Source organism: Carassius carassius, chromosome 33 (assembly GCF_963082965.1).
Source record: "Carassius carassius chromosome 33, fCarCar2.1, whole genome shotgun sequence".
In the NCBI taxonomy this organism is placed as follows: Eukaryota; Metazoa; Chordata; class Actinopteri; order Cypriniformes; family Cyprinidae; genus Carassius; species Carassius carassius.
The window spans coordinates 13,681,791-13,704,565 of record NC_081787.1 but is presented as its reverse complement, the minus strand read 5'-3'; the positions used below and the strand labels follow the sequence as shown (position 1 = coordinate 13,704,565).

General features: G+C 37.6%; 2 protein-coding genes across 2 annotated transcripts in view; one reads left to right on the top strand and one right to left on the bottom strand.

Moving 5' to 3' along the window:
- LOC132114130 (ADP-ribose glycohydrolase MACROD1-like) overlaps positions 1-22,775 on the top strand; it is a 57,523-nt gene that overhangs the window by 4,851 nt on the left and 29,897 nt on the right. The gene's annotated exons all lie outside the window — the stretch shown is intronic.
- Positions 2,748-21,388, bottom strand: LOC132113770 (leucine-rich repeat transmembrane protein FLRT1-like). Its single transcript, XM_059521754.1, has 3 exons — positions 21,186-21,388; positions 9,629-10,028; positions 2,748-6,495 (listed from the first exon to the last, which is right to left on the bottom strand). Exon 3 carries the CDS (start codon positions 6,363-6,365, stop codon positions 4,221-4,223), a length of 2,145 nt encoding a protein of 714 aa, XP_059377737.1. The 5' UTR covers positions 6,366-6,495; positions 9,629-10,028; positions 21,186-21,388; the 3' UTR covers positions 2,748-4,220.

Here is a 22,775-nt window from a genome sequence, read left to right as displayed (position 1 = left end):
TACAGATAAGCGATATTGCAGACACCGATACAGAAACGATCCCAGATAAGAGTGACACCATGCAGTATAGATTAAAATGGAACTAAGAGTTTGTAATAAATCTCTTAAAAATAGAAAAAATTTAACTGGATGGATTTGATTGAATTTCTGTATTATAAAAAGCAGCAAAAGAAAGTGGAGGGCACTGTGGATGGGCTTAAGGTTACTAGTTATTTAAAAAACTATGGAAACTATTAACTATTTGACTGACTATGGAATAATCTAGAAAGCCCCAAGATCTGTGGCACAGAACTCTATCTTTACCCTTAGCCCGAAAAAAATAGCCCCACAGACAGGGGCTGGCTGAGGATGAGAATGAAGGGACTAATGCTGCATTTCTGCCTGCGCAGTTTAGCCTTCACTGCCGGGAAAGACGGTATTCATAATTCACACTGATATGTCTTCCTTTCACAGAAAGCTAGTGATATTCACACAGCTTTAGCAGGGAGTGTGGATAGCGCCACACAGCCATGTGTAAAATGTGTAGACATCTCTGAAAATGCAGCTTATTTGTCAAAGAGCATAAGCCATCAAATCTGTTATCTGTTACAAATGAAGCTCAGCATCCTTAGCTGGTGGTTCAGACCCCTCTCACCACCATAGGCGAATTTAAAATGAGTTCACACTGAGAAATCTCACATCTCTCAACATATGCCACATTGTTGCTAATTGGAAATCAAGCTTGTTGGAGGGAAATTGTCACACATGCAACCCTAATAAATTAATTCTGTCTGCGTCAGTGCAATGGCTTTTCTTTTATAAAGCGTTTTAGCCAATTTAATTTGGTTTGTTGAATACTGCGGCACTTTGAAAGAAGAAAAAAGGTTTAAACATATAGATATAAATTGAATGAGAACTGTTCATATATTTTGGAACGTCCAAAATTCCCAAATGTAGATTGAATTGATTGTGATTGAATTCTGTTTGATGCCCAAGGCTTTGGAATCAGCTTTCAGTTACTGGACCTTTAATGATTAATGATTTAGGAAAAAAAAAAGAAAAAAAAAAAGATCTAAGCATGTTTGCAGAATGGCAGCCTCATAGCAGTTATTTTAGGCCTTGTTAAAAGCCTCCCACCTATACCATTCTCTCACAATCAATCGCCACTTTAGCTCCAATGAAGGAATGTGAAATTGGCGGTCTCCTCTTAGTCTAATTAGTCTAATTGACCCAATGTGGTAAATGCAGGGAAAAGAGGCATGTGGTTCATCAGGGACAACGTCTGAGAGCTGCAGCTGCTGTTTGGATAGGTGCAATTGCTTAGTGTAATCGCAATTCTCAGTTTGGTTTCGCTAGAGACAATGTGAAAGACGCTGTGAAGACTCAGGTGTACATTCTCAGGATTTGATTTACCAGTAATTGGAACTTGTCAGACTCTCAAGTTAATTGTTGGGTATAGTGAAGTTGGCCTTTTTAACTGGTAATTTTAGTGACAAAATCTAATTTCAGATACTCTTTACCTTTTGTGGATCATTATCAGGGGCGTCGGACTGGGGGTAAAACCAGTACTGATTACTAGAGAGGGCCCTTGAAAAGTCTGGAATATATATTTTCGGGGGGGGGGGGGGGGGTTAGGACTCATTATAGATACTGTAACTGTGGATTCCTCTATATGTCAATGTCTACAACTGTCTTCAGCTGTCCTCATGCATAATACTACTCAATAATTTGATGTTGCTGTGAACTGTAAATCGCTATGAAAGAAAGTGCTGTTTTCCAATTATCTAGAATTATATTAATCTGAGAAATGGGTTGCGGAACAGGAGCAAATAACTAATTGAACTATGTTGTCTGAGAAACTGTGCTGAGGACACAGCATGTGCTTTTACGCACACATTAAGCTATTGAAGAGCTTGTGTTTAAAGGCCATTCTTTCCTGGATACTGTATACCACTCTTCCCCCCTCATTATATTGATCTTTACATTGCTTACACAGGCATTACTACGCTCTCCAGATTGGAGGCATGTTTGCTCTTAAATAGACACTAGGAAATTGGATAATAATTTTTTTCTTATTCACTTTTCCAGCGGACGAGCGTGCACCATATATGCCTATTAATGCCACGATGGTGATTTTATCTAAATTGTTTAGCTTTACAAGGTATTTTGTCGCATACATGATGTGTGAATTTGTTATTATTTTAAAAGTACATGGAAAATGTTTTCTTGAAATATAAATGATATATTTCTATAGCTTCTCATTGACTTCATACACACTTACAATGTATTTCATCACAACCTTTAATAATACATATATCAATGAAAAAGATAACAAGCTTTATTTACTATTCATCATGATGTATATCTGTATCTATAAGGAGAGAAAGATGTGATTTACATAGACTACTTTTTGAATAGTTCACTTTTAAAATGCTTCAGAAAAGGCTGGAAAATTGCAGATCCGGTACGGATATCCATTTAGTGTTCCTAACTTGCTACTCTCCTTGCTAATGCTGCATTTAAGTCACACAAAGTCACTGTGAAAAAAAGATTGGATTGTCTTTAATCAGTTAAAGACCTTTGTTCTCTCTCTTCCTTCTTTGCCCACACAAAAGATGCAGAGGTTCACAGTGTTACTTGTTTTATAAATCCCTGATTTCTGTTTTTCCTGCACTTCTGGGGTGTAGATACACACACTGTTTCACACACAAAGATTGTAAAGAGATGACACGTAAATGTTGTCGGATTTTTTTCTAGTTATCTTATCTACTAGATTTAGTGTCCTTGATATTTTCTGGTATGTTCTGTATCAACAAGCCCTGCCCTAAATTGACTGCATTATCTATGTCAGCCTGTCAGTTTGGGTTCGTTCATCAGTTAGTTTTGCCCCCATCATGATTGTCTTAAAGTGCCTCTTTCTATTTAGTTTTAAATGACCTTTTTTTTTTAAGTCATTTCTTTTTGTCATAATTAAAATACATGTCTGTTTTTAAGCAGGTAAAACTACTGAGGTTATAAATTTAGTTTGACTGTTCTTGAAACCTTCAAGTGGTGAAGGGACAATGTTGTTTTTTCTTTTTCCTTTTTCAGACATAAGATATCCACTTTTTCACTCTCTTATTTTTTTTTGACAAATTTTCTTTGTGAACATGAAACCTTTTTCTGCGCCTTCATCTCTTTCCTTTTGTCTCCTTCTACCCCACTTTTCTCACTCTCATTAAAAGAAAAGAAACCCAGTAGCAATTTGAGGTCTTCCATTGTCAAAACCATTATCACCATTGTCAGCTCTCTTGGTTGGGAACAAAGTCCTCGTGCTGCGTGCAAAAGAAATAGAGAGAATAAAGGAAAAGCCCATAAAAAGAGGGAGAGAGAACTGAGAATTTGAATTTGAATAACACACCCCAAAAATATTTATTTTTCTTGTTGTCGTTATCAGTATTCCCCAGAATGGAAAGACATTAGTTTTCCCCAGTGCATATATACGCAGTAAAGTCTATTTAAATCTATATGAACCTGGTCCCAGAACTCATCATCATCATGCTAACCTTTAAAATTAGCTAGTTATATGACACTGATAATCACTGGTACTAAGATGCAAGAACAGCTTCAATTATCATCTGAATATTGGATGAAATCAACACCAAGAGTAGTATCCCTGGCACCTTCTGACTATTGGTATTTTAAGCATGTTCCAGAGGGGTTTCAACCATTAAGAACATTGTTTTGAAAACAGACTAAAGGAGGCACAAAGGGTACTTTGGAATAGGGGTGTGCCGAATGGAAACCTGCTCCATTCACGTATCAGGAGGTGTTCCTTTCTGAACATTTTTACGTAACCATGTTATTGTTTTGCATCATTTATGTAGAGTTTCTGCAGAACAGTCCATATAGTTTTTTAACACCTGATTTTGAATAGTAAATCATATTCATTCTTGTACATGGAGTAACATCACTAAATTACCAATTTCACTTAGCAGAATTCAGATTTTGGTTTTAAGTGTCTTCACATTAAAAAGCACTCCAGTGGTGTGAAATCTATGCTATTTTAAGTATAAATATTTAGACTTAAAAAAAATCTAGTCCTCTATCCAGTTATAAATTTTTGTGTATGATAGATGGGGGGGGAATGGTCCCCTTAGAATCGGCACACCCCTACTTTAGAACTTAGGGAAAAGAACCCTTACCCAACTGCTTTACCTGATAACAGAAACAGGATCGGCAGGGGGCTATAAAAAAGGCTATCACGTGTATGAATAATCTATGTCTGGTATTCCCCTTTCTCTGTACCCTCGATTTGTTCCATAGCCTGGATTTCCTGTGTGGTTCAGGGTGCTCCTATATAGGGTTGCATTATTAGAGGGAAAGATAGTATGAATGTATGTCATATCCTCAACTTTTGCCTTGGGCTGCAAAGGCTGTTGGGCAGACATTGGTGTCATTTGAAAGCCATGAGCTCTGATTTCTAAGATGGACGTGTCTTTTATAGTTCCAGACTCAACATAGTCATCAAAATGTTTGCTGGCACCTCGTGATCCAACAACATCTCTGCCGTATATAGAATGGTCACCTGGCGCAGGGTAACCCGCACGGTGTCCGTACCAGCAGAAGATGGCAAAAATTAAGAACAAAGAAACCAGTGCTGTTGCACCTCCAATAATTCCAGCAAGTGGTAGGGCTGACAGTTGGTCAGTTCCTTGATCACTGTCCTGGTCTGAAATAGACTGCTCTTGGGGATCTGTCTCTGTTTTGGCACAAGCAGGGTGCTCATGCTCTGAGTTTGTGTTTATGTTTAAATCCCCAGTTGCTGTAAAAGAGGTTCTTTTACCATTGTTTCCAGATAGAGGCACCAAGCAGATAATGTAACTTGACTGGGGCTGTAGTTGCGTAAGTAAATACTCACGGCGATCCCCTGGCACAAGTGTTTCTGTGATTGACCCCATTGCGGGACTGTTGCCTAGTCGCAACCAGGAAAGTCTGAAGGAGGGGACTAGCTGTGAAGCCTGCCAAGTAATGTGGACAGTCTCTGGTGTGAGAGGTTTTACACTGATTAGTAATGATTTACCTGTAACCCCATTTCCACCTCCAAGACTGTCCTGGCTAATATCGGAATACTTGTGTCCTGGTCGTTTGAATCTGAGGGTAAAGAGTGAACCCTGCGGAAGTGGAGGGGTTGTTGTAGCTGGTGCCTGTGTTGGAAAATAGCCTTTCTCCTTTGGTCCATCATTTCCAACCATTCCTCCCGCAGAATCTGCGCTGACATCGCAATCTTCCAATTGACTTGTAAGGTCCCTTAGTGTCATGCCTCTTAGTTTCTCTGGTCCATGGCAAGTTAAACCTCGCACAGTCACAGATGAACCTCGCTCATGCAACCAGTCATGAAGCCAGCGGAGGTTACAGCCACAGTACCAGGGATTTCCTCTGACAAGTAATTGTGAAAGGCTGTCCAGGTCCTTGAATAAACCTCTCGGAAGAGTCGTCAAATTGTTACCTGATAGGTCCAGTTTCTGTAGCCTTCGCATGCCATCCAAGGAGCTTCGAGGCATGTGAGCTATGGCATTGTCCTGTAGATAAAGTCGAAGGAGATGCATACTTGGAAGGTTTAATGGTGGTGCCTGGAGCGAATTACGAACCAGAGAGAGCTCTGTGAGGTTAGACAGCCGGGAGAACGTATCATCTGCAATACGTTGATTTGCCAGCAGATTTCCATCAAGGAAGAGACGTCTTAGAGAGGAGAGACCTCGAAATGCATGTGTTGGAATAGTTGAAATGCGATTGTCGTCTAAGCGGAGTTCCTCAAGTGATGCAGGGAGTCCTGATGGTATACTCGAGAGGTGGTTTCGTGACAAAAAAAGAAGACGCAGCCTTGGATTGTTTGCAAATGCTTTGTCTTCTATGCTTACGGTTGAAACAGAATTGTCATCCATGTGAAGCTTCTCCAGCAGGGGTAGCCGTGCAAGAGCGGAACGGGGTAAAGTTCGTATATTGTTGTCCTGTAGATGAAGTTCTCGTAGTGATGGAGGCAGATGTGTTGGAAAATCGTCAAGTTCATTATCATAAAGGTAAACTACTCTCACAGTCAGTCGTCGCTCTAAAGTTGTTGGTAACCCAGCATTGTCTATACGGTTGTTTTGCAGATACAGCACAGCTGCTGTTAATGGTAATGGTGGGATGATACTCAAGCCACGGTCATTGCAGTAAATGAAGCCATCATCACACCTGCAAGCTGAGGGGCATGGCACATCTCCCTGAAGCTCCGCCTCCCCGAGAGCTGCCTCAGCGGCGGCAGCTGTGGCTGCAGCAAACTCGAGGACTTCAACCAATAATGTTAGGCATAGGAGAAGTAGGAACAACCAATCACGGAGTTCAACTAGGCTCTCTGTGGCCATAATTCCAGGCAATGTACCCCACTCTCTCTGCAGAGGTAATTTAACCCAATGTCTCAAGTCAGTATTCTTGGTCAGTGTAGTTTTGAAAATGCAGGTTTTTCTTGCCCTTCTTTACTTGCAATCACAAGCCCTGTGGGAAATATAGAAAATATTTTGTCTAAGAATTTTTCAAAATAGAGAGGTTACATTTGGTTTAGAGTTCAGTGCAATTATCCAAATATCTGTTATACAAAAAATGTTATGAATTTTACAGGAATTATGCTTAAATGTGAAAAACATTGCAAGGTGGTAAAAGGTTAGTAAGCAAGATCAGAGAAAATCAGTCAAGCTGAATGGCTTTCTATTTAACCTTACAGAACAACTGACAGATAGGGATCATTAGACATAACATTAGAATAAAAAAGGATTGGAAGACAATGGCAAATGGATTGCGGTGGAGCTATATTGATAAATAGTGTGGAAAGCATTGAATGTAACGATTACATTGCCACATTATACACTGAAAATTGTAGGTGTGAGGTGGTTGTTCTGAACTTATATTAAAATGTTATTGACATTTGAGTTCCTAGAAAAACAATTACAGGTTTATACCTGGATTGACCTTAAGTCTTATTATAAATCAAATGTTACAGTGAACTGTGTTTGAATAAATTACTAATAAAAAAATTTCTGAAGTTTTTGAAAGTTCACGGTCGGGTCAGATAGAGTCCTCGTTTTCGGTCTGATTTGCAATTGAGATTTAGATGAAAACCACAGACGTTTACAACAAATTGACATGCATAATGGATGCTGGTTGTTATTGTTTTGAAAATAGCATGAATTATTCAGAGAGTCTACATAGAATACCCAACAGAGATTTCACTCTGTTTAACTAATCATTGACTATATGTCTGGGGATTGTGAATTTCCTGTGTATGTACTGTCTACAAGGTTTGTCTGTGACTCTTATCAATGTTAAACAGAGGAAGGAATTTTAGCAAGAAATTCTTTTTAATTTGTTTTAATGATAATAATTGAATATCTAGCCTGTAGATTAAGGTCTTTAATGTATCAAAAGGAAAAAATATAAATTCAGTATTATTTCTACAAAAAAAACCTGTCACACTTGTATTCCAGGAAAAAAAATTGTTTTAATTACATTGTAGTTGTGTAATTTCCAGCTTGTCGCATATTTTCTTTTTGTAAAGAAAATTGTTTTTTGCCCATTAAAATGTTTATGCACAATTTTGAGACATTAACATACTCCGATGTGACTAATTCAAAATGTACTTGTTTTTGTGTGTATTTATGTGTGAAGGGATGGTGTGCATTGCTCTCTTCTGGGTACTCATTCTTTTGCTGCCTGCCATCCTATGGGATTGAACTCAAGGTTGTTTGTGTTGCAGGCCAGGCCAGATAGGAGTTGGTTGGCTGACTCTTGGTTACAAACAGTGCTAGCATAGCACCCATGAAAAAAATGGATAATTGAGGTTAAGAGAGGGAAATTTGGAAGAAAATAGACTGCTTGTATTGGAATTTATTTCATTTTATTGGAAACACTTTCATCTTTTTGCTTTGACTACAGTAGTCAACATTTGAAGTGGATCAAAAAAGTTAATCAAAGTTGTCCTAAGACAAGAAAGGGTATTGTTTTGGGACAACTTTGATGAAAGGTTTTGATCCTCTCCAAATGTTTACTACCGTACAGACAATGTTTATAACAATCTAGTTAGACGAATCTATTTTTCTTATGTTTTTTTTTTGTTTTTTAAATCAGATATCATTGTTGTCACTCTGGCCTCGTTTACACTGCCAGTTAAATGTGACCCAATTCTGAGTTTTGCTCATACTGTATGTGACACAGATCGGATCTGTTCTATGACAGTGTAAACAGGAAAAAAGCGCATGCATTCAGATATTTTGAGATTGGTTTCAGGCCCCATTCATATCTGGAAATAAATCAGATATAAATCAGAGATATGTGCCAATGCGACTGTCATGTAAACAGGCAGATCTGATTTTCTGAGGCATTGCATTCTGTACGTCATTGAAACTGCAACAATTTAGTACTTCTCCGCAGTTTAACGACGTCATATGTGATCTCAGCTGTCAAATGACTGTAAATACACACAGGCTATTTTGAGCTACAAAAAAAATAAAATAAAAAATAATAATAATTATTTGCACATTTTCTCCGCTCGCTTCTCGGGCTGAATGTCATCCGAGGTGCGAGCATATAATGGCGCTTCTGACAGCGCACGATCCCAATAAATACACAAATATACAGAATTACAGTATTTCAGAACTCACGCAGACATAATCTGCTCTGTCTTAAGTGAACGCTTGGGGAACTGTTGGGGGAAAACATCTGATGTGTAACATTATATTAGATCCATGCATTACGGTATAGGACATCTGTATCATTATCACAATGTTAATCTAACAATAAAAGAGGGCATCGCTCGCTGCACTTCATTGAACTGCTTTCGTAGTTTTACTAATCAATTTATTTGTAATGACACACGTTATTTTTACATTTGATCGTTTTTTTGTACATGAATGCTTTAGTTTAGATATAAAATGATAAAGGTAATGCATTTTTTGTATCTTTCTAGGCTACTTGTACTGTTTTTTTTTTGCATCTCTTCTTATTTATAATAGCAAAGATAATTTAAAAATAGCTGTATTGTAATAACATGCCTTTATGCTAAAGTCATTTTTTTTATACGTTTAGCAAAAGCTAGTATAAAATAGCAACTTTCTGTGAAAGTGCATAATTGTTGTGTTTGGGGCTGTCAGAGTGACCGCGAGAAGCTCCATCTCTAATTGCTGCACAGTTTGAAACGTGTGTAGGCAAGTCTACCTTCTCTCTGTTCTTCATCTCTTGTCTGTTTCTCTATCCTTCATTCAAATGTTTCTATGATCTGAAGGTTTTCATCATGGCCATCACCATAACCGCCCACTGTGCATCTGTTATCTCTTATAATCTCTTCTTATACTCTTCTTTAATCGTACTGTTTTTTCCCCCCTTTTCCTTTATATCCTGCTGATCCTCCTGTGACAATCTTGAATTTTCATTCTGCCTAAATCTGCTTTTTTGATCCTTCTCTTGAGTCTTTATTTCTTTATTTTCGTTTCGTGTCTACTTCAATTCTGTTGTCAATATGAAATGATTTTGTTCTGCCGCATAATCTTTTTTTATCCAGCCACACAACTATTTACACATTTTCATGCTGTATTCATATTGTATTATTTACAACAGAAATAAAAATGACCGTTCTTACCATCTAGCAAGTATCCCACATTATCCTTTGGATGGTAGTTCTTAGCAATTTAAAGAGTTTCAACAGTGACAATTGTCCTCTTAATTCAAGATAAGAAATTGATCAAGGGCTGAAGGTCCTTCAGCTTAAGTGACCAATGAAAATTGCATTTACTATAGGATTCCTATGAATTGTAGGCACTGAAATAAGAAAAACCCTGGGAATTTTTTCCAGTGTCAATCAATAGAAGCAGCCAAAAATTTCATCACTTCTGTACAACAAGAGTATATCCGAAGCGATGATGTGTATTGAAGTTGAAGTGTGTCCCTTCAAAATTGACATCATGATGATTGTGTTTTCTTGAATGAGGATTGACAGAACACGGGGATGTTGTAATCCCTCATCTTTGAGACCGTGTTACCTGTGAAGAAAAAAAATTGCAGTGAATTAGAGTGCCAGAACAGGAAAGAATACTTTTATATTCAGTGTGTCATTTTCTCTTTAAACTTGGCTCGACCTAAAAAGAACTATATTTCAAAGAATATCAACTCTGAAAATGGTGAAGTCAAGTTCAGTGTGCAGAATTAAGTGGAAAATCTCTTTTACATACTTCTCTAAGCCATAGCCAGGACCAAAATTGCAGAAGTCAAGGCACACACATGTTGTTGCAAACTGGGTCACATTGTTGACATGACTGATGTAGGGCAAGAAATGATGGGTGACTATTCTGACTCTGTATTAGGTAAAGACTGACCACCAGATTTTTCCTACCAGATTTTTGAGACCAAGTTTTTTTTAGGTGAGTCTGAAATTATACAGTGTATTTTTTCATAGATTTAGATCGCTTTGAGTGTTTGCAGTTTATGTGTTCTAAAACTACTGCTTTGGGACTGAGACTCTGAACCAGCAACTGTTAACTCTCTTTGTATCATAGTGTGCTGAATCTGTTTAAATTCCCAAGCTTGACGTTGTTGATTTGTGTTTGTGATGTTAAAAGTCTCCTCTGGGTCCCACTGGCTCCCAGTCTAATTGCCTTTTCACGGTCCATTCAGAGATTGGGAGTGATCAGAAACATTATTGCAGAAATTTAATGCACCATGTGGATGTAGCAGCCTGGTGAAGATGGATCATCAGAGGCCCATAGTACCACGTGTGTGAGGAGACAGGGAGCATTTCCAAAGCACACAGCCTAATGTAAAGGGAATTGAGGAGAGAAGGAGTAATAAAGACAAAGAAGGCTAATTAAAATCAATGAACGTATAGGGGAATTTTCGCCAATCAATGCTCTTAGATGGTCGAAAAAACCTAATGCATACTGAGGCAGATGCCTTAAATGTCTAGCGGGTGTAAAACCATACAAATACACAGCACGTTTCCCTTCCCTGTTCACCTTTCTCACTTTGCCTCTCTCTCGTTTGGTATAATTTGACAGTCACATTAGGGAAGAGATTATGATGAGAAATTATAAGAGGTTATATCAGTGCTGCTGTCATGCTCGCACTGACCTCCATCCCTAGACGTGCTTGAGTAAATGCTGAAAATGGACAGTAATAATGTTCACCTGGAGTAGGGTGGTGCAGTTCCACTGTTCCAGGTTTGTTAATATTGCTGATGGTACAGATGTCCTCCATCTTAAAGTTATTAGAATGATGGCAGATCTGTGCTTTTATTTGTATGCCCTTGCATGTTTGAGGGTGATTGCATGTGTTCATGTGCATGCATATGTGTACAAGCTCGTGTCAAACATTTTTACCATCCTGTGCACGTAACCTGTCCATCTATGCCTTTCAATTTCTCATTTGCGGAGAAAGGGAGAGAGAATGGAAAAGAGAGAGAAGGGCAGATGGAGGAGGAAAGGTAAGAAGGAAGATTGATGAACCTATTGGAATCAAATTTGGTGGCAGAAATGACTGTCAGGCCCAGTATCCAGAACAACACATATTCACAGCACTGACACAAAAACAGACTCGCTGGGCTTTGTCTTAGGATCACGAAGGAGCATGAAATCTTAATGGTTTCTCTTGTTCCTCACACAGCTTTGTCATAAAATATTACTCAAGTACATCATGAAAAATTGATTCCCCAGCAAATCCAGTTTATCATTAATTCACAACAAGCACTGATAAATAACGTTGTTGTATTGGCAGGCTAACAATGTAAAGAAATGTAGAGCTTTGTGTTAGTGCTGCATTTGTTTACACTACAAAAATACGTCGACGTGCGTGAAATGCGTCGACGCGTCACACTGTTTACATCTCGGTAATGGCATACTGGGAATGGAGAAAGTTGCATTCTATCACAAAAACAGAGACCACTGTTATCAAAAGTATGGGAATACTTTAAACAGAGGCCAAATAAAATGGCCCTTTGTTCCCTTTGTAAAACCGATATGGTGTACAATGGCAGCACAGCTGCAATGCATGAGCACCTCAGAGGAAAACATCCTGGCGCTCTCCGGTGTTACGGTTTAACTGGTTACCGTGTGATCTGGTGACCAACTTCCTGGTTCAGGTCTCTGCTGCAGATGTGATGGAACAAACTGATGTGATATTATTAAGGGTCTAATAAACGCAGACTTGCTCATTGCATGATTCTGATATTCTTGTAAAGATTACAAGTTATTGGTATGATCACCCGTAGCGGCTGAAGTAAGGACAAAATAAAAAATTAAGTCTTTTTTGGCGCGTAACGTTGTTACGGGAAAGGATGAAGCTGATTGGTTAGTTCTTGTCACATGACCCGCGGTGCGCTTGCGGCATTCTGAAAAGTTAAGATGTTTTTAACTCTAACTCGATGCATACCGCGTGCCTACATTGGAAATAACAAACTTGAGGGCGCAAAAGACGCGATATGTGAATGGCCCCTTAAAAGACAGCGCGCCGCAAGACAACAGTCACAAACCACCGAGCTACCCCGAATCAGCTCCAGATCTCTGGAAACCATGCTAAACCATAGCAGAACCCTGACTACATTTTATGGTTTGTGATGCTAAAGAACATTTCATGACGTCTCAGACAACTGTAAATTTGTGGCTACTGTGGTTTAATTATAAGCTCTATCGTAAACTCATATTTACCATAGTAAAATTATTTTCTTTGCCTCTTTATTTTTGTATACTGTAAAAACTAAAACCACATTGGTTGAAAATGAATAAAGGTTGAAATATTATATTCAAAGTTGTACTTATATTTTTTGTAAAGTTATCCAAAGTATTCATTAGCTAATCAAAAAAAGAACATTAGATTAATTATTTATTGTAATATAAATAATCGTTAGAGTAGTCAACTAATCGAAAAAATAATCGTTAGATTAGTCGACAGAAAAAATAATCGTTAGTTGAAGCTCTACTTTGTGTTACTGTATGGTCCCTTGCACATAAGAGCAGTAAACTTGGTTAATATGACATGATTGGTATAGGGCCATTATGGTATTTTACGGAACAGTGAGTGACTGTATGTGACTTACATTGGGGCTATGAAGATAGACGCCTTAACAGCAGAGCATTTGCCGGAGGGCATAATTGTGTGTCAGGATATTTTTCAGTTCCCATATCAGCACATGCCTGTGAAACTAGTGCACTAGGCCTCCAGTCTACAGTGTTGTAATGATAGTCCACAGCGCAGTTCCCTTTTAAAAAAGGTTTGTCAATGGGACTCTAAATATATATATATAAGTGCTAGAGATGTTTTGTCAGTGGCATACAAACACCTTGATGAGGTGCCAAGGTACCCTTCTTCTTTCTTTTTCTTTTTTTGCAGTCCACTGATGTTTCAGATCTTTAACTGCCAGTGGCTCTGCAAAGCTGAAAGGTAATATGTGTGTGTGTGTGTGTGTGTGTGTGTATTTTGCTCTCTTAAGATCTGATGATAATTAGCTAAAGGTAATCAGGGGTAATTCAGCAACGGGAGTGAAAATGGCAGGAGACGAAGGGATGTGACCAGCCTCTCAACACACACCCACACACTGCTGCCTTTTAGTATGAACAACCAGGAGCAAAGAGAGAGAGAAGCAGGGATGAAGGGTAAGTGTGACAGGGATGCGTCGATGAGCAGAGAGGGGAACGCACCTTGTTTGTTCCCATATCCCCATTTTCCCTTCTTATTCCAATGTGCTTTCTCTCTCTCTCTCTTGGCTCCAGTCCTCTTGGATGTTCACCAGTGCATTTACTGTAATCTGTGAACCATTAATGCATAAATGCCTATACTGATTTATGTCCTTATTAAATTCAGTGTTTGTGCACTGAACAGAGCCAGTAGCTTGTGAATGTGATAAAGATGCACTAAAGTGGCACAGAGTGAGAGAGCAAGAGAGAGAACTAAACCATTAAAATAACAAAACCTTGAATGTATATTCAAAGGCTAAAGGCTTATTTAAAAAGCATACCTAAAGCTGGTCGCATCATAGTCATAGTCAAAGTATGATAGGAATGCAGAGACAAAGACAGATAGTGGAACTTAAACTAAGGCATTCATGTTTATATTTATGGGTTTTTCTGTGACATGAAAATATTCAATATTCAAATTATATTTCAGTTTATGCTGATGTGTTTTGAGTGACATGCCACTGTTTTCAGAATTCTTTGCCTTTATGCATGATGCCAAGATGTCAGCATGACTGTACTGTAATTCATAAGGTGCAAAGAAAATACATGAATGAACTTGAATGCCTATGAAGTGGAGAATGAATTAGCTTTATTTACCTTTTCTTAATCATGAAAGATTGAGTCAAATGTGGCACCTTGATGGGGGTGCATTTGGATTTGTACATCTGCACCTGCAACATATGAATGAACCTCTATTCCTAATTTAAACTCTGAAAGTGTAAGCTGCAAATCTCATCTGTCAATAAAATGTGTACTAAGCAGTCATCTCAATAATAATTTGAATGGGCAAGACTTAATTTTCCTGACTGTGAAGTTTATCAGAGCATTTTAAGATCCTTGGTTTGATGAGAAATATGCTCCTGTATTGTTTGTTTATTGTTTTCTGAAAACACAAAATAAGATTATGGTTATGAATCACCTTATATATTACATTTTGCTACTGAAATTATTTATATATTTTTTTAATCTTCTTTCTACATTTCACCACTCATCTTTTTCTCTCTCGTGGTCCCTATGAACAGGTACATGCTAAATCACATTTTTATTCACCAGTCTTTTAGTCTATTTTCCTCTTTCAGATTCATCCTTCTTTTATTCTTTAGAGGAAGTGGTATTATTGCCATCAAATTTCTAAGATTGCTTTGTATAATGTTAACTTTTCTTGAGGTGAGAATATCATCAATAAGGTAAATATATGACATACATTTGTCATTGTCGCTACCTCCAGCCATTTTCCTTTCTGTCTTCTCATTTGTTTACATTAATTCATTTTGTTTCCAAATCTCCCTTCCCATTTGAGATCCCAATGTTTTTATACCAATATACAATCCACCCTTCAAGCTAGATGAGATGGGCTTTTATTAGAATTATACTTAAACAGTGACATAAATACGTAAATCACTTTCTGTTGAAGTAACACTGATGCAATTCAACTAGCTCCACTTTCTCTTTCAAATAGCATTTCTCTCTTGCATGACCATGTCACTCCTATTTCTCCTTTTCCCTTTCCTTCTCTTTATCTTATGCTGCCAGTTTTTTTGTAAATAATGCAGTCACTGGAAATAAGCAGACAATTTAAGTGCTGTATACTTTACTGCTCGCTTTCTCTCTGCCTTGAAGCACGCGCACACACACACACACATAGACACAGACAATCACATACAAACAACCAATCATACCTCTTTTGCTGTCCCTCAGCCAGTGCTTATATACATCAAACAAACACTCAAAATCAGAGCATGCACACAGGAAGAAAGTAATTAGGTTTGTCTGAATTTGACTTAATGTGGGTAAATTTCTCTTATCAGTATTTCACATAACAAGAAAGAGCAAAATGTCATAATAAACATCCCCCACTGTGTGGTGAATAAAAAGTGCCACTTTTTATATAAAGACAATTCATGCATTTAGGTCAGTGAACAAAGTTGCCCACATGTTTGACAAACCCCACTCAACGAGCAGAGAGTGAAACGAACCATGTTCAGAAACTATCTCTACTAAGCTGAGCAGTGTTTGGCTTCCTATGGGAGGCCTGTGCACTTGTTTTTTTTATAGCACATTTAGAGCCAAACTGCAAGGCACCATGCTGTGCGTGAACACATACAGGCATTTATCCGTTCTTCCTGCACTACACTGTATCATTTTAAGTAACTGAGCACAAATACAAAAAAGTTGTAGCTCTACTTGAATGGGTCTCTCTGCATGTAAATTATAAATGAGCTGTAATGATTTAACACGCTTGTGTTTGATAAGCTATGTAAATTCAATGAAGGCTGCAGGGTTTAAATGGACATGCTTTCAATCAAAGCACAGTCTATATGCATGCTTTATGTCAGTTGTGGCATAGAACACAAGAACTCAATTTATTAACATGCACCATGCTAAAAGCAGCACTTCAAAACTAGTTGCATTATCAAAGACTGTTTCAGAGCTTGCAGCTTGTTTTTGCATGGAATAATAAAATCCATCTATTCAGACTGTTCCGGGACCCTTTCAGACCTTGTCCAATTATCTAGAGCCACATTCACTTAATTCATAGCGCCTCCATTTCATTGATTCTAGAGCTATACAAGCAACTCTTTGAGACCCATTTTACCTATAAACTCTGCCTGCCCCAGACACAATCTCCTCTATCATACTTTCTTTCAGACAACGCTGTCTTTTCTTGACTTGTTCACGGCAGGCGAGACACATCTAGAGATCTGTGTCTAACAGAAGAGCATTTTATTGAGGCAAAATAAAAAATTACTTTGTGTCAATGACCAAAACGGCCACATTGATTAATAAATGACACTGACGTAGGTCCTGTGTCTATGACAACTGGCCTGGCAGAGGATAAGACAAAACACTTATTGTTGTGTGACTGCTGTTCCCTCTCCAGAGAGCAAGAGTAGTCTGACTGCATTTCCACCCTTAAAAAGGGCCTTACTAAGAGCTCAGAGCTCTCTTGAGCTGTGCATCAATCTCCTTACTGTAATATATAATGAATCAATAACTTACAAGTTATGATTCAGCTGGAGTCTTTTATAAGATTGGAGTAAGTGGATTAAAAGAAGAGTATTGGTGTCATAACCTTGTTCAGATTTCTCAGATTTTCCAGAAGTGGTTTGATTGTGGTCATTGATGTTGTGTAGACATTCAGTTTCTGGCATCATGAAAAGAAAGTGCTTAATAAAAGGGGCAAAACTGAAAATACTTGATGTAGTGCAACATGTTTGACATGTTATGCTCGTGTTGCCTATATTAAAAGGGAATGAGAGGGATTATTTAAAATGTGAATCACCAAATGTACCACTGTTTATTTAATTTGTATCTTTGTTGTATTTATTTGTCATATTGTTTGTAATGGTTTTTATTTTATCACTGACGGTTTACTTGCTTTCAATAATTTTCTGAAGATTTGTTTTACTTTCATTAGTTAATCTACTATTAGTTTTTGCTGTAGCACCAAAATTGTTGTAGAGAATTATGACAATTCAGTGGTTTGTTAATAATGGTAACAAGCATTATTTTCAGCAAAAAAACATTATATCTTAATATGTTTTGTTAATTTTTGAAAAAATATTATTGATATTTCATGATGATGAGCATATTACCCATCCCTAACCACAGATAAATTGTACAGAATAATTCTCACCAAAAATTGTACAGATACTTTTCAACGAGTCAGATCACCACCATGCATGTATGCATTGCAAGCAGCAATAATTTTCAAAAGCTGCAAAGCACAATTTGTAACTGTGTTATTGAGAGCACTGAGAAAAAGCTCCAGATTACAAGTGTTTGGTAATGCTAGGGAGTCTGGGGAATCAAGAGTGAGATTATTACAGCTGCCAGGCTAGAAAACATGAGTGAACACTTTATTATTGCAGTTTTAGAAGTACTTGCATATTAAATGGCTACTCTAACACCATCCCAAAGAACTGCGTGATTGTTCCTGCTCTGAATGTAGAGTCAGGGTGAGACAAAGTGTTACTTGTGTGTTGTTCGCCATTTTGTTCTACAAACAACAACAACAACAAAATTTGTGGTACCCAATATCTGATAGAATATAAGTTGCTCTAGCAACAGTAATGCTCAGTCTGTCGGCCAGCCTCAGACCATTCACCAGTAAGAGGCACATCTCACTTTTTCCTCTATTTTCTACTACCATGCAGTTTTTGTGTGCAATGTGTCTTAGATGTTTTGATGCAAACCACAGTGGCTTTGACAAAACAATTAATTAGAAAGCCTGTTGTAAATGATTTATAGTGAACTAGCTGCATTAAAAATTACCATGTAGAAAGCTAATAGCTTGTGTCTAATTGTCTGTGTATTCAATTTTTCACTATTGTTAACAATCATTTACCTGTATTGTAAGCGACTTACACCTGTGTTCCTATAAATTTTTTGGCCGATATATGTAAACATATATAGAAAAGTCAGTTGTGAAGCTGCTTTATCCTTATTGTAATTTGTAGTGCTGTTTTTGTCATGCAACCCACTGCAGAGTGACCCCACTGACACACACGCCACTCTCACTGGCCCAACTGTGAATTATAAAACAACTAGAGCCTGCTGCCAATGATTTTTACAAATATTTTAAGCTGTATCTGCAGTGAAAACAAAAACAAATCACTATACCTGAAAATACAGAGAATTTATATCTTAAACTTTGTGTTTGGTTTCTTAAATGTAAATTATGTTACGATCACATTTTCTCATATGTTTGTTTTGTTTATTTTCAGATGGTTGCAAAAAAAAACAAAAAAACTTTTAGACCATAACCAGATTTAATCTCTTGTGAGTTTTTTCTTACTGAGCTGTGTTGCTCTCTGCCTCTTGCTCTCTTTCATTGCTCATCTGCATTGACCACCATGTTAATCTGCGTTGGAGTTCATATACTCTGTAGTCTGTGTAATCTGCCATGTGTAAATGGAGTTGGGTATGAAGTACTGTGCTAATCCCAAATGTCTCACTCTTGATGTGGTTCATGTGGTGTTTTTGTGACCAAAAGATGGACTTTGGTGGATCACATGAGCTGCTTGAATTTGACAATTTTCTTTCATTAATGTTTATTTTTTTGATGGATAGATAATTTTTATGCAATAAAAATATTAATGCATAGCTCAAAGGTGCTCTTTTAAAAGAAAAATAGAGTAAGCATAGTTGTGGTGGTATTCTTATAATTAAAATTATTTTAGGTTTGATGGGCTTGTGTTTGATGTGGGGTGTGTGTGTGTGTGTGTGTGCATGATGCAGGCCTTGCTTGCTTTTCTCATGCAGTGTAAAGGCCTTTCTATATGGAGCATGTAAAAGCTAAGCGAATATCGGACGTGATGATGCACTGCAATAAAACAATAGATATCTATGGATGCTTCAACATAGACTGCGAACATTCGTGCACCGACAATGCGATTTTTATTCTAACCAGTCTGACGAATCTTTTCATTTTCGCAAAGCGAAAACACAGGCCATCCAATGAGATTTGATCTAGGATCACGTGACCGGAGCAGCTGCTGTTGCATAAAAAGGCAAGAGTGGTGGCGCTTTTTTGAAAACCAGTGTAAACAAACACAGAAGAAGAGTATCCTGGATAAGAGAAGAGAGTGGATGCTGAGTGCTTGTTATCGTTAGTATTTGAGAACAGATTTATTCTCACATGTTCTTTATACAGAGTAACATTTCTATTAATTGGCCACTGAATTATGTGATACGTTGAGCACTGTCCGTTTTCTTCATCATGTGTGAGACTTATAAGTCAGAGCATGTTTTCTCTTTTGAAATATGAAAGCAAATAGACATATGATAATGACGATATATTTTCTGTATGTGCTTTGTATGCAGTTCATGGTATTTTTATAGCAATAGAGAATGTTTATGACAAATATTAGCAGGGTAGTGTTATTAAACATATAAAGAGTGGATGTGTGCTTATTAATCAAATAAACTAGACCTATAGATCACTTTAATTACAAGCACTCGATGGTGGTTTAAAGTGGATAAGAAAATACATAAAAAAATTACATAGATTTTCAAGCGTAGCTTGATGCTAATTGTACTTCAGATTATATTTTAAGATGTAGTCTATTCTTGTAAGCATTATAGATAGTTGGTTCCTGGTGTGGAACCTTGTTTATCTTAATTTAATTCTGTATATTGAGCAGCAGATGATGTTGAATCCATTTACAAAATACATATCTATAAGGAAAAATGGGTCGGCGCAGGTGTGAATTAGCAGAAGACGAACAATCGTTTCGGGTTCAGTTTGAAAGCACCGTTGGTTCGCCTCGCTTTTCCGCATCACGCTCAGTGTGGAAAGGCCTTAAAGCATGTTTGTTACATACTGTTTTGGCATGGCTATGGTGACATTGCTGGGGACTCTACAAAACCCCCACTGTTTCCTGGCTGTCATCAACAGGGCAGGGAAATAAAAGATGAGAAATAAAGAAATATGATAAAATATAGAAGTATTGCCTCCATGATAACACACAGACAGACACACACACACACAAAGAGAGAGAGAGAGAGAGACACGCTCCCTCCCTCACTGCACTTACAGAAATCAAGATGATTTCCCTGAAGATTTACAGAAGAGTGCCTTTGGCTTTCATAAATAAGATGCAACCCAAAACTGCTTTTCCCTCTTTATTTTTCTGTCTTTCTTTCTTTGCACAGATGTCTTATTGAAAGTCTAGATAGACATAAAAGAAGGCCTTTACTGTGAACGTTAAATTTAAACAACAGGATATATCCATAGAAAAACTGTAACTGTAAGTAAAACTGTAAGTAAGTCATAGCTCAAGCATCATGTTCTCATTTACAACCTTTATAAAATGCGATCTGATTTACCTATCAGTTGAAATCATTCGGTGTAGGACAGTGTCCGTTATCTGTGCCATAACAATGTATTTTAAATGCCAATAATATTAGATGTTCTACTGTATTGCATTGTCTTTATGTCGATTATGGGAGAATACAGTGCAAATACACGCACAGAGACGGATGCACTAACAGTTATAGTCCTGAACTCCTGTGCAAACTCTGCACCAGGTTTTAAAGTACAAAAACAAATGCAAATCTTTACCAGATGGTATAGTTGCAGTATTTAAATAGCTATCACAAGCAAACAAGCGCATTACGGCACTATACACAGTCGCACGCGTTTAATAACAGGTCATTAAAATATATGAATGAGAGTCCCAATGCAAGATCTTATTTCAAAGCGCCTGCATTTAAATCCATGTGGCATCCGCCTCAGCCTGATAAAATAGGCGCTTAAGAGCAGACAATGAACGAAAATTAGAGGGCTACGCATTCAGCCAGAATATATCAGTATCTGAACAGCGCTTATAATGTGTATAAAAACATATTTATTTTGCCTCATTTCAGTTGAGGTCAGAGTAGAGCAGACCAGAAAATAAATGTACCTCAGCAATCTCAGACTGACCGTTGGTAACAAGTAGCTCAGATGAAGAATTGTTTAGAGCAACATACCTCAGTCTGGGTAAACGGCATCTTTCCTTCGTTTAAATTCTGCGAAATATTTATTGTTTTGTTTTCTAGGGCACGTTTTCTTTCCCCCAAAGGTCTTGACTTGTCCAGTTCTCTGTGTTTTTAACCGCCTCAATCTTCAGTCAGTGAGGCGCGCTGTGACCGTCGCGCGCGCTCGGACTCTCTCTCTCCTGTCACTCAGGGCGACGCGCCTCGCGCGCTCTCCCTTTCGCGCCACTCCACCCCTTCATCTCCTCAGCGGAGTAACGTGTGTTTTTGTTTTGTTTGACATAGATCATTTTACGAGCAAAACAACATCCTTCCTTCAACAGGATATTGTCTTATATATTACATTAAGGCCTATGTAAAATGTCGAAATATTATGCGAACAGTAAATGTGTGTATGTTAGGGTATAGCCTATATAAATTAATATCCGACTGTTCTATGAACATTAATTTTTAATAACTAAATATAAAAACCCTTAACAGTAAGGTTCAAACTTTAATTTTCACCACATCTGACAAAGATACACTTGAGATAATACATTTTCATCAGGTAGTCTAAAAGTTAGCTATTGCATTTTCTTTAGCAGGCATCTTGGTGTTTGATCACTCACATGCATAAACCATGTAACCTTGGATTTCTAAATAAAATCACCAGCCAACTGGTATCTTGAATAATTTTATGCACTCACTAAAGCCAGTTTTTATTCCCATTAGCTGCTTGCAGAGTATTATCAATGTATAATTAATGAAATGTTTAATTTTTTTATTGAAACTTTGATTCACCTTTTCAATAATGTGATTGTGTACAGCATTATCAGTGTTGTTGTTGTTTTTTTTTGTGGTTTTGACATAAAATTTTAATGCTGTAGTTTGTAGTTTGCTGTAAGGGTTTCCCGACTTCAAGTGACTGTAAGGCAGTGTGCATGTCCTGAGCTATCAGTGCACTGAACTATGAGTTGGATTGACTTTGACTTGCATGTAATTGTATAGAGTAAATAAAATGTTTATGAAGCTGTCCACCTGAGAGGAGTTTTGTGTAATGTACAGTAGATGTTTGTGTGTTTATGAATGCGATAGTGCACAAGCCAACGTGTCTGCAGGGTTCTGGAGTGTCAGACATTAAGGACATCTGTTCAGACATACACAACGTCTCTCTCTCACTGGTTTCACCACCTCTCCTTGGTGCCAGGCTATTTCAGAAACAGACTTCCGTTCCAAACATTTGACCATCACCTTTTCTGAATAATCACGCTTGATGTGGTATGACTAATAAATGCATGCAGTAAATACTTATTTACAATACTTTAGTTTTTATTATATTATATAAGGCTGTCGATGTTAATTGGGTGTGATTAAAATAATGCATTAAAATGTTTAATGCATTTAACACACCCCACCATGGCCCAAACTGGTTTGTCATCTTATTGTTCATTGCAGACAGTTTCTAACGAGCATGATGCAGGACAAAGACTAACTGCACGAGGGAGGGTGTCAGAATGAAGTTATATGCCCCTAAAATTCAAGATGTGAGTGCAAAACGTGGCCCTGTATGTTTTTTTATTTTTATTTTTTATATTTATATCATAT